This window comes from Mastigoproctus giganteus, chromosome 4 (assembly GCF_048544385.1).
Source record: "Mastigoproctus giganteus isolate SK-2022 chromosome 4, ASM4854438v1, whole genome shotgun sequence".
In the NCBI taxonomy this organism is placed as follows: Eukaryota; Metazoa; Arthropoda; class Arachnida; order Uropygi; family Thelyphonidae; genus Mastigoproctus; species Mastigoproctus giganteus.
In genome coordinates this window covers 76,235,136-76,248,206 of record NC_143578.1, presented here as the reverse complement: position 1 = coordinate 76,248,206, position 13,071 = coordinate 76,235,136, and the positions used below count along the sequence as shown (strand labels likewise).

Genomic DNA, 13,071 nt, shown 5'->3' with positions numbered 1-13,071 from the left:
AGAATCCCATCGGCATTGAGCATGCTCAAGCCAATCAAAGCCTTATACACCTCTATCAGATCACCTCGCCGATGCCTAGTCTCCAGACTCTGTAATTTGCAAAACTTAAGCCTTTCTTCCTAAGAGCAACTCTTTGTTCCATTCACTAATCTTGTTGCCCTTCTCTGTACTCGTTCCAGCATCTCTACATCCTTCTTGAAATGTGGCCTCCAGACCTGTATACAGTACTCAAGGTGCGGTCTGACCAATGCCTTATACAAGGGAACAATCACATCCCTATCCCTGCTAGAAAAATCCCTGTATATCATTGACAAGACACCATAGCTACTCTTGCAGCTCGTCTGCACTGCTCAGAGAACTTCATATCTGCCTGCACAATTAACCCCAGGTCCTTTTCATTCTCTACCATTGACAGATCTGGGGTTACTGTTTCCCATATGTAGTACTTTACATTTGTCAATGTTAAACTTCATTTGCCACCTCTCAGCCCATCTGCTCAACCTTTCCAGATCCTATTGCAGCAGCATAGCATCAGTAGTGTCCTTAACAACCCTGCCAACCTTTGTATCGTCCGCAAACTTTGACATTAAGCTTGATATACCATCATCAATATCATTTATAAATACAGAAAACAACAATGGACCCAACACTGAACCCTGAGGGACTCCACTAATAACATTAGTCCACGTTGAGCAGTGTCCATTGATTACCACTCTCTGTCTTCTGCCACTCAACCATCCCTTTATCCATAGCAGTAATTTGCCTCCAATGCCACACTGCTCCAATTTGTGCAGCAGTCTTCCGTGCACAACAGTATCAAAAGCCTTTCTTAGATCCAAATATATAATATCAAAGTTATTCCCTGCATCCAGTTCTTTTGTAACTACATTATAGTATTCAATCAAATTGGTCAGACAAGACCTGTCCTTAACAAAACCGTGCTGTCTCTGAGCTATAACTGAATTCATGTCTAGATGATTCTGCAGTGCTTCTTTAACCAGTGCCTCCATTAATTTTCCTGGAACCGAAGTTAAACTAACAGGTCTATAATTACTTGTGTCAGCCTTTGATCCTCCTTTGTGAATTGGGGTTACATTTGCACATCTCCAGTCTATGGGTACCTCCCCTGAGTCCAAAGAAGCTCTCATAATTATGGCTAGGGGGTTTGCTTACTTCCTTTGCTGCCTCCTTTAATATAACTGGATAGATCCCATCCACCCCGGATGCCTTTTTTATGTTTATCCTCAACAATTTCTCCTCCACTTTCCTCTCAGTTATTAGAAAATCATCTAGATCACTGCCAATGTTTACTTCACCTACGACATTCCCCTTCCTGAATAACTCCTCATGTGTGAATGTAGATGCAAAATATTCATTTAGACTGTTAGCCACGTGAGCAGGATCCTGAACTGTTGAACCATCAATATCCAGTGGACCAATCTGATTCATCCCTTTCCTTCTTGAGTTTAAATAGGGAAAGAACTCTTTTCTGTTTTTCTTTGCATCCTTTGCTAAGGATTTCTCATAATCTGCCTTTGCCTGCCTAATCTCCTTTGTGACTTGGTTACAGACCAACTTATCTATCATAGGCTTCCATGTCACCCATTAATTTGTAAGTATCCCATGCATTTTTCTTCTCTGCTATATGTCTCATTAGTATTAGTATTTAGTATTTAGTATTTTAGTATTAGTAACGGCCGTATGGTGCAAGAAAGCCTATGGCTTATGCTGCACCAGCCAAAAAAAAAAAAAAAAAAAAAAAATCCGAACAAAACAATGATAAAAACAAAAATTAAATAAATAATAATAATTAATAAATAAATAAAAAGAATGAAATGAAATAAAAATAAATAAAAAGGAAATTAATCCTATCATCCTATGCGCTTCCCTTACCCGAAAGTACTATCCAGATGACCTTTGAATTTCCCCCAACTGTCGGCCTCTACCACCCATGAAGGCAACTTATTCCAGTAATTTATAACTCGCTGGCTAAAATAAAACTTCCTGCAGTCCAATCTAAATCTTAGTTCATCTGACAACCATTTAACAATACGATGGTGTCTCTGGAACTGATTAATCTCGTAAAGTAGGGTACACTGTATTGTATAGCTGCACACGCGGTTTGGAATGCGGTATTTATGATATTAGTTAAGAAACACAAAATCCAAGGAAATACAGCACGGCGACATGACTGGACAGTGCAGTGACGAGTTAATTTGATGTGACATAAGCACTGGAAAAGCAAAATTGAGAGTAGAAATGTGTTATAGTCCTAATAACTCTAATGAGTATAATAAACAACTGTACAGAGAAATAGAGTTGTCCAGTAAATCAAGAGTGTCTTGTAATGGGGGATTTTAATTTACCAGATATTGACTGGAACTTGTGGATTGGTCACGCACCCAATCGCAAGGCTTTTGTGGATTTATTGGATGATTGTTTTCTACAGCAGCACGTTCTGGAGGCAACTAAAAGGAGCAATACTCTTGATCTGGTTATCAGTAGTGGTGCTTCATGCATTAGGAATCTGCAAATAAAGGAACCACTAGGTGACAGTGATCACAATGTGCTGAAGTGGGATTTTCTCAAAGAGGTAAATACAATAAGAGGTAAAGGGAAGGGTTTTCGCTTCCATAAAGGTGACTGGGGTGGTCTGAGACAGAATTTAAATTCTATACGGTGGGAACAACTGATGATGTTACCAACGGAAAATTCAAAATGGGAAGCATTCAAAGAGTTAATCTTGAGGGCTAGTAGGCTTTACATACCAACTAAGAAATATTGTTCAAGGTTTAGGCCTAAATGGATGTCAGATAAACTAATGAGACATGTGGCAGAGAAGAAAAATGCATGGGATACATATATATTAACAGGTAACATGGAAGCCTACGATAGATATAAGCTGGTCTGTAACCAAGTCAAACGGACATTGTGCAGGCAAAGGGAGATTACACGAGAAATCGTTGGTAAAGGACGCAAAGAAAAACAGCAAAGATTTCTTTACTTAGGTAAACTGTAGAAGAAAGGGAATGAATCAGATTGGTCCACTTGATATCGATGGTTTAACTGTTTATGATCCTGCTCAGGTAGCTAACAAGCTAAATGAGTCTTTTGAATCTACATTCACACATGAGGAGTTAATCAGGGAGGGGAATGTTAGAGGTGAATTAAATCCTGGAATTGAGCTAAATGATTTTGTAATTACTGAGAGCAAAGTCGAGGAGAAATTGTTGAAGATAAACATAAGAAAGGCATCTGGGGTGGATGGGATCTATCCAGTCGTATTAAAGGAGGCAGCAAAAGAAGTAAGCAAATTCTTAGCCATAATTATGGGATCTTCCTTTGATTTAGGGGAGGTATCATAATATCCATGGACTGGAGATGTGAAAATGTGACCTCAATTCACAAAGAGGATCAAAGGGCGACACAAGTAATTGAAGACCTGTCAGTTTAACTTCTCTTTCGGAGAAATTAATGGAGGCACTGGTTAATGACGCACTGCAGGATCATCTAGAAAAGACTTTCAGTTATAGTTCGGACACAGTTTGGGTTTGTTAAGGGGAAGTCTTTTTTGACCAATTTTATTGGATATTATGATTTGGTCACAACGGAACTGGATTCAAAGAATAAATTTGATATGATATATTTGGATCTTAGAAAGGCTTTTGATACTGTTGCAATTGGAAGATTGCTGCACAAATTGGAGCAACGTGACATTGGAGGCAAATTGCTGCAATGGATAAAGAGATGATTGAGTGGGAGAAGACAGAGAGTGGTAATCAGTGGACCCTACTCTTCGTGCACTAGCGTTATCAGTGGTGTGCCACCAGTGTTCAGTGTTGTGTCCATTGTTTTCTGTATTTATTAATAATATTGAAGATATATATTAGGCTTCATGTCCAAGTTTTCAGACGATACGTAGGTCAACAGTGTTGATAAATGATACTAATGACAGTACGCTGCTGCAAAAGGATTTAGAAAAGTTGAGCAGATGGGCAAATGAAGTTTAACCTTGACAAATGTAAAGTACTGCATATGGGAAGAAGTAAACCCCAGAGTGATGTATCAACTGTTTGGTACTACATTGACAGTCGTAGAGAATGAAAAGGACCTGGGAGTAATTGTGCATGCAGATATGAAGGTTTCTGAGCAGTGCAGATGGTCTGCAAGAGTAGCTCATGGTGTCTTGTCAATGATATACAGGAAATTTTCTAACAGGGATAAGGAGATGTTATCCCCTTTTAGAAGGTAATGGTCAGGTCACACTTTGAGTGCTATATACAGGTCTGGTGACCTAATTTTAAGAAGGATGTAGAGCTGCTGGAACGAGTACAGAAAAGTGCAATAAAATTAGTGAATGGAATGAAGGGTTGCTCTTATGAAGAAGGTTTAAGAGTGAAGGCTTAAGAATTACAGTGTCTGGAGGAGATCTGATAGAGGTGGATAAAGCCTTGCATGGTTTGAGCATGCTCAATGCGGATGGGATTCCTCTTGCTCAGAATAATCGCCTGAGAGGGCATAAATTGAAATTGAGGAAAGTCAGTTGTAGGGTAGATGTGCGGAAATTTTCCTTTTGCCAGCGGATGGTTGATTGCTGGAACAAACTTTCATCTGCCATTGTAGAAGTTGATAGCTTAAACAGATTAAAGGCAGAACTAGACAAACATTTGAAGCGAATGGATGGGTGAAATGAGAAGTGTGTGTGTGTTTTTTTTTTTTTTTGATGTTGCTATATAAGCTTGCTTTCTTTTATCATCTGCCCTTGCTAGTGCTAATGCTTTTGTGAACCTGAGCCTCTCATATCGAAAGCCCCACTTCAACAGCAGATTTTGTTGTGTGTCAGGTAGAATACAGCTGGTATCTTCTTCTACGAGCTTTTTGACCGAATAACATGTTTTTGTTCTTTTTCTTTTACAGATGTGTTAATTTGATCCCAAGAATAGGACGAAAAAATTTAGTTGCCTTTTACGAAGAAGATTTTTTGTAGATGAATGAAAAAAGTAAGACAATTTTCTTGCATGTGTATGTTTTCTGTACAAAATTTTCATGAAACTCAGTGTTTTCTGTTGAAAATTATCATTAAACTCATTGTTTTCTGTAGAAAATCATTATTGATAATCGTTTTATTTCAAAACATTAAAAGTTTAAAAAATTAATACTTCTGTTTTATTCCAATTCTAGTTTGTTATGCACACGGATATCGTAGGATTCGTAGTAGTATATTCCATAATAATGAATAAGGCGGTATAATTGCCTATTAAGTTTCATCCGGAAATAAGGTAGTGGTTTGATTCCAAGGTTGTCGAATTCGAGAGTTTTCACTGTATTTATTTTTAATTTAGTTACTTTTTGAAAGTTAATGCTCTACCGCAGGATGAAAATAAGAATATTTTTTTTATATATGGACGAAGTGCTTTTCTGTAAATTAATTAAGCTATGTAGTTTTACTCTGTGGCTTTTACCACAGAGAAGTAAGATATGTTACTACTCTGTGGCTTTTACTATGTACACGGCTTTGTAACAGACGGAACAACCCGATAACCGGAGATTTGTTCCTGACTCCAGCTTAAATTGATTGCACGCATGGGCGCCGGCAGGATATTTTGCAAGGTGGTGCATGTGAATAATAAATGTTTTGTTCACCAAACTTTCGAATACATGCTATATATTATATTTCAGTGAATTAATGAAAATATTAAAAATTGTGTATTATTTCGAAATCCCAAGGTGGTGTACTTGCACCACCATGCTGCCGGCGCCCATTGCTTGTATATTTAAATAATACAGAAAAAATACAGAATTAAATTATTATTATATGGGACCGCGAATTTAATTTTTTATGTCCTCAATTACAAAGCTTCACGCCAGGTCTGCTGTCATGCTAGGTTTAGTAATAAAATATTGTAATACTGATTTTAAAAACAAAACCTCTCTATACTTTCTTGAATTCTACAAAATTGTCTATGGCTTTAACCTACGTTACATTAATTACGTTAAAGACAGTTTTTAAAGTTTATTCCCATTCATTTTCTTTCATTGAATGGCGCATTATACTTTGAGTTCGTAAAACGATTTCAGTTGTCAAAACAAGTTCGTAAGGCTGAATGTTGGTAAATTAGGTATTCGTAAATTGGCACTCAACTGTACACGTGTTTGTTCTTGTGGAGTTTCCGTTTTGGCTGTAGTTACGCTCTGGGATTGCTAGTGTAGTGCAGTTCGTATGAGTGGTTTGTCGGGGTTGAAGAAATGATTTTACCTATTGTTTTTGTTTTTGTAGCCTGTTGCAGCAATGTTGTGTTTTTAGAGCACTTAATAAAGTATGTTATTTTGCTTTTTATAATTATGTTAAAAATCTTATTCTTGGATTCTTAATCAAAACTGTTGCGGTTTAAATACATCGCTTATTATTGGTTGCGCTTTTTTTCATCATATGGCTAATGTTTTAGATGCATATAAATTAAGTATTTTAACATATAGAATACTTAATATTCAAGAAAATGTTTAAAAAATTGTTTGGACATGAATTAAAAAATCGGTTCGTCTTTACAATATTTTTATTATTATTTTACCGGTGCAACAAAAGCCCGTGGCTTCCTTGCACTATATGGCTAATACGTGTACGCATATAATTTTTTTTTTAAATTACTGTATTAGCATTTTTGCTATTCCAGTGATGTCTCTTGGGATGATAAAAGGTTTATAAAGATAACATCAACGAAAAGCAAATACAGCACCTTACGAATTCGGCTCCGTGCGTGAAGTGTTCTTGATTAGCATGCATAGTTAGTGCTCTAGCAAATGCAGCATTATTGGGATTAGTAATTAATCAAATATTAAAGTCGCAAAAAAGAATTTTTAATGTCATAAATGATTTTTTTCCTAAGAGGGAGTATATGATGAGAGCCCTGTCAGTCAATTCGGTCCTGGGAAGATTGTGCAAGGCTCAAGGGGTAGAATTTTTTTCAGCCTGGTCTGTACTTGTTAACAGGAGAGACTGCTTCTACAGGGATGGGATACACTTAAATAGAAAGGGTGCAAGAATGTTTGCTGATGCTATCGAGGCAGTGTTAGGTGGGTCGGAAAACTGCTAGATTGGGGGGATACAAGGACTAATAGATTAACAGTAGCCACTGGCAGAGGTGAAAGTGATTCTTGCACTGCTTCTATTGGAATGAGCAGCAGCTTCGAAAATAAGATGCAGGATATTTCAGAGTCTGCTGGGAGTCATTGGGGTACAAGTAAACACATGGGTTGTGTTAGGGTAGCTAAGAAAAAGAACAGGTGCATGTATACTTGCGTGCACAATGCTAGGAGTTTGGTAAATAAATTTGATGAATTTGAAGTATTGCTCAAAGCATCAAAGGCAGATATTGTTGGGATATCAGACACGTGGTGTCACACAGATATAAGTAATGCAGAACTGGAATTTGTGGAGTACAACGTCTACAGAAAGGATAGGAAGGGAGGAGGAGTTATGCTATTAGCTAAGAAACACATAAAATCCAAGGAAGTGAAGCCAGTGGACATCGCTGGACAGTGCAGTGTTGAGTCAGTTTGGTGTGACATAAGCATAGGTAAATCAAAATTGAGAGTAGGAGTGTGCTATAGGCCTAATGACTCTGATGAGTATAATAGGAAACTGTACAGGGAAATAGAGTGGGCCAGTAAATCAGAGTGTCTTATAATGGAGGATTTTAATTTCCCAGGTATTGACTGGAATTTGTGGGTTGGTCACTCACACACTAGCAAGGCTTTTGTGGATTTATTGGATGATTGTTTTCTAAATCAGAATGTTCGGGAAGCAACTAGAGGGAGCAGTACTCTTGATTTGATTATCAGTAGTGATTCTTCATGCATTAAGAATCTGCAGATACAGGAACCACTAGGTGGCAGTGATCACAGTGTGCTGAAGTGGGATTTACTCAAAGAAGTAACTACCATCAGGGGTCAAGGGAAGGGTTATTGCTTTCGTAAAGGCAACTACGATGGTCTGAGACAGTATTTAAATTCTATACAGTGGGATCAACTGATGATGTTACCAACAGCAAACTCAAAATGGGAAGCATTCAAAGAACTTATCTTTGAAGCTACTAGGCTTTACATACCAACTAAGAAATATTATTCAAGGTTCAGGCCTAAATGAATGTCAGATGAACCAATGAGACATATGGCAGAGAAGAAAAATGCATGGGATACCTATAAATTAGCATGTGACACAGAAGCCTATGATAGATATAAGTTGATCTATAACCAAGTTACAAAGGACATTAGGCAGGCGAAGGCAGATTATGAGAAATCTTTGGTAAGGGATGCAAAGAAAAACAGCAAGGAGTTCTTTACTTATGTAAACTCTAGAAGGAAGGGGATGAATCAGATTGGTCCACTTGATATCGATGGTTCAACTGTTCATGATCCTGCTCAGGTAGCTAACAAACTAAATCAATATTTTACATCTACATTCACACATGAGGAGTTATTCAGGAAGGGGAATGCCATAGATGAAGTAAACACTGGCAGTGAGCTAGATGATATTGTAATAATTGAGAGTAAAGTGGAGGAGAAATTGTTAAGATAAATACAAGAAAGGCACCTGGGGTGGATGGGATCTATCCAGTTATATTAAAGGAGGCAGCAAAGGAAGTAAGCAATCCGTCAGCCATAATTATGAGAGCTTCCTTGGACTCAGGAGAGGTACCCACAGATTGGAGATGTGCAAATGTAACCCCAATTCACAAAGGAGGATCAAAGGCTGACACAAGTAATTATAGACCTGTGAGTTTAACTTCTGTTCCAGGAAAATTAATGGAAGCACTGGTTAAAGCAGCACTGCAGGATCATCTTGACAAGAATTCAGTTATAGCTCAGACAGAGCATGGTTTTGTTAAGGGAAGGTCTTGCTTGACCAATTTGATTGAATACTATGATGTAGTCACAAAAGAACTTGGATGCAGGGAATAACTTTGATATTATATATTTGAATCTTAGAAAGGCTTTTGATACTGTTGCACGTGGAAGACTGCTGCACAAATTGGAGCATTGTGGTATTGGTGGCAAATTGTTGCTATTGATAAAAGGATGGTCGAGTGGCAGAAGACAGAGTTGTAATTAATGGAAACTGCTCATCGTGGACTAATGTTATTAGTGGAGTCCCTCAGGGTTCAGTGTTGGGTCCATTGTTGTTTTCTGTATTTATGAATAATATTGATTATGGTATATCAAGCTTAATGTCCAAGTTTGCAGACGATACAAAGGTTGGCAGAGTTGTTAAGGACGCTCCTGATGCTGTGCTGCTGCAACAGGATCTGGAAAGGTTGAGCAGATGGGCTGAGAGGTGGCAAATGAAGTTTAACATTGACAAATGTAAAGTACTACATATGGGAAACAGCAACCCCAGAGCAATGTATCAACTCTGTGGTACTACTCTGACAGTGGTAGAGAATGAAAAGGACCTGGGGGTAATTGTGCAGGCAGATATGAAGTTCTCTCAGCAGTGCAGACGGGCTGCAAGAGTAGCTCATGGTGTCTTATCAATGATATACAGCAATTTTTTTATCAGGGATAGGGAGGTGATTATTCCCTTGTATATGGCAATGGTCAGGCCGCACCTTGAGCGCCTCCGTAGCCAGGTGGGAAGGAGCAGCAGTGCGTAGCACACACTTCTTGATTAGACCGGGGTTCGAGCCTGTCACCACCAAATACGGAGGATGTGGAAAGGTCAGGGAATGACCACCGCTTATCCTGGAGCAATATGGCCTTAGTTGCTAATGCTCCAAATAACCAACCAACCAACCAACCGCACCTTGAGTACTGTATACAGGTCTGGAGGCCTCATTTCAAGAAGGATGTAGAGCTGCTGGAACGAGTACAGAGAAGGGCAACAAGGTTAGTGAACGGAACGAAGGGTTGCTCTTACGAAGAAAGGCTTAAGTTTTGCAAATTACAGTGTCTGAAGACTAGGCACTGGCGAGGTGAGCTGATAGAGGTGTACAAAGCCTTGAATGGGTTGAGCATGCTCAATGCTTATGGGATACTGCCTCTTGCTCAGAATAATCACCTGAGAGGGTATAAATTCAAATTGAGGAAAGACAGATGTAGGATAGATGTGCGGAAATTTGCCTTTAGCCAGCGGGTAGTTGGATGGTGGAACAGACTTCCATCCCTTGTTGTGGAAGTTGATAGCCTAAATAAATTTAAGGCTCAGCTGGACAGGCATTTCGAACGAACAGAGGGGTGAAGTGATAGGTTTTTTTTTTTTTTTTTTTTTTTTTGGCTGATGCTGCATAAGCTTTCTTTCTTGCATCATATGCCTCTGCTGATGCTAATGTGACATGATGTATAGGCAAACTGAGTTGTTTGAAGATAAAGCGCTAAAAACCTACGTTGGTATTATTATTATGTTTATTTCTGAATTGGAAATATGTACATATTGGGATCAAACTTTTCATGATATTTTCTTAGCACTTCTTCAGTGATTGCAAAGACAGTAACTAAGGGTTATTTTTATGGATTTCTTAAAATTTTTTTTAGTAGAATTAAAAGATTTAGTAAATCAAACTTGGGTCGAATTCAAATAATATTGTTTTAGGTTAATTTTTATATAGTAGATAATAATACACTGGTGTGCAAAACTTAAGGACCAGTCAGGTTTTAACCTGTAGCTTCTCATGGGAGTGGCCTGCATATTGGAAAACCATTCCAAAGGAACCTCATGAAGTACAGAAATGATGAAGGAAACAACACCAATACAACAACGGAAACAAAATGGTACAGAGTGACTTTATTCAAAAATGGCAACATAGCACTGGCTGCCATGATACAGATGCATCACTGCCAAAGATGGAGCAAATGAAAGAGGGTGTCCGCAGTAGGAGATATGGTCACCCCTAATGTCAATGCAGGCTTTGCACTGCCTGTCCATACTTAGAACAGTGTTGTTGATAAGTTCTTGCGGCAACATCGTCCATTCCTTTGTCAGCGCCGTCTTCAGCCGGTGAACATTTTCCGGTGGGTGCGGACGTGCCGCTCGGTGTCTCCCCAGGGCATCCCATATGTGTTTGATGGGATATAGATCGAGGGAATGGGCAGGCCAATCCATACGAACAATGTTTGCACTTTCCAAAAGCATATTAACAGCTGCAGTGCGATGGGGTGTGGCATTATCATCCATAAATACAAACTCTGGGCTAATGGCACCTCGAAACAGACACACACACACGGGGAAGGATCACTTCAGTACAGTAGCGTGCACTGGTTACAGAACCGCCTTCCAGTATCTGGAGTTGTGTACGTCCATCCAAGATAATGCCTCCCCAGACGAGAACACCTAGACTGCCATGTCGATCCCTTTCAGTGATGATTGCAGGTTGATACCGTGTGCCAACCTCTTGCCAGATTAGCTTACATCCAGAATCATTGCTGAGACTGAATCTACTCTCATCAGTAAAGAGTACCTTACCCCATTGCACTGCTGTCCAGTCCTTGTGTTCGATGCACCACTGTAAACGGTGTCTCCAATGGGCAGGTGTTAAAGGGATACAGTGTACTGGCCGTCGGGCAAACAGTCCACCTTTGCAGAGTCACCTGGCCACAGTAAACCGCAACATCCTGCATCCTGTGCGCCTATGCAGCTGGTTTGCAATGGATCCCACTGTCTGGTGTTGGTCCCTCTTGGCCTGTAGGAGTATATAGCCATCATCATTGGGCATTGTTTTTCATGGACGACCACCACTGGTCCTTCGAACAGCTGTACCTGTTGTTCTGAAGGCTGACGACGCCCATGAGATGATGCTATGGGCGATACTGAACTCTGCAGCCACACTCCTCACACTTTGACCTTCCTCGAGCTTCTCAATTATTCGACCCTGGGTAAAGTCATCCAGCCTTTGTCTACTGGCCATTTCATTGTCTGTAGCACTGTATGAAACCAATTGAATGTCTAACTACTGTGCTCACCATTCGTTAATTTGCACATAACTGCTGCTTTATGTGTTTATGTGATCTGTTTATGTGAGCCCTCTTATCACGATTCAAATTTTTGCATGTGCACCAGCTTTCTACTGAATGGCCACAGTTATGCAAATTGCCACAGGCTGTTTCGTTTGATTTTGTGATTCTAACCTTTAGAAATAGTGTTTGTCCTTAAGTTTTGCACACCAGTGTAATAATAATATGTAAACATTTACCAGCTGTCTTTGCAATATCAGTGTCACCAAAGATCACTTCGATCACAAGAACTTGATTTGTTTATGGATGAAGCATATATATATATATATAGTGTGTGTATATATATATATATAAAAGAAATAAAATCTAATACCTAAATTATATGTAAAAACGACTGAAAAGTAAAATTTTCAGGAAGAATTAATGCCATCAGATTAGATTAAGCATTACATACTCCTGCGAAAAACCATGCAGTTAAAAATATAGAAATATGGTATATATATATATATATATATATATATATATATAATTATTTTTTTTTTGTTCAGTTTTAAAATTTTATTTAAATTAAAGTAAGGTGTGATGACTAACAGACTAGTAATATAGTACTGGCCTTAGTCCAGTACTTTTTTTTTTTTATCGTATGATGTGAGCAATACACGAAGGAACCAGTTTTTTCCTGCTTCCTTCGTGTATCGTGGCTGTGAGATCCAACCAGATAGTGTGGCACCATCATAATATCCAAGCCCAAGGCAGGAATTGAACCCGTGACCTTTGGGTTGCCAGGCAGGCACTTTACTTACCTGGCTAGCCCAGTCGGCAGTCCAGTACTATATTACTAGTCTGTTAGTCATGTCCTGTTCACGCCTTATTCTTTAAAGATAGTTTAAATTAAAATTAACTAAATTATAAAATTGAACGAAATATTTTCATGCACGTATAAAGCTTAATTGACTTTGTACAATAGCTTTAACATTGCACATATTTATCTTATTACAGTAATATTAACACTACATCATTTTTAGTCAATAGTATGAGACCCATTTTATATATATATATATATATATACACACACACTGTATATATTATGATTTACTTAATCTCATCAGGTGGTTTGGTGGAAAAGAA

The 13,071-nt window shown here is 38.6% G+C and overlaps 1 protein-coding gene across 1 annotated transcript in view; it reads left to right on the top strand.

The window, feature by feature from the left end:
- Positions 1-6,134: 6,134 nt before the first annotated feature.
- Positions 6,135-13,071, top strand: part of Efr (ER GDP-fucose transporter) — a 189,029-nt gene continuing 182,092 nt past the window's right edge. The window contains exon 1 of the mRNA XM_090372297.1: positions 6,135-6,317. Coding sequence (XP_090228423.1) covers positions 6,247-6,317 — 71 coding nt within the window. The 5' untranslated portion in view covers positions 6,135-6,246. The remainder of the gene's footprint in view (positions 6,318-13,071) is intronic.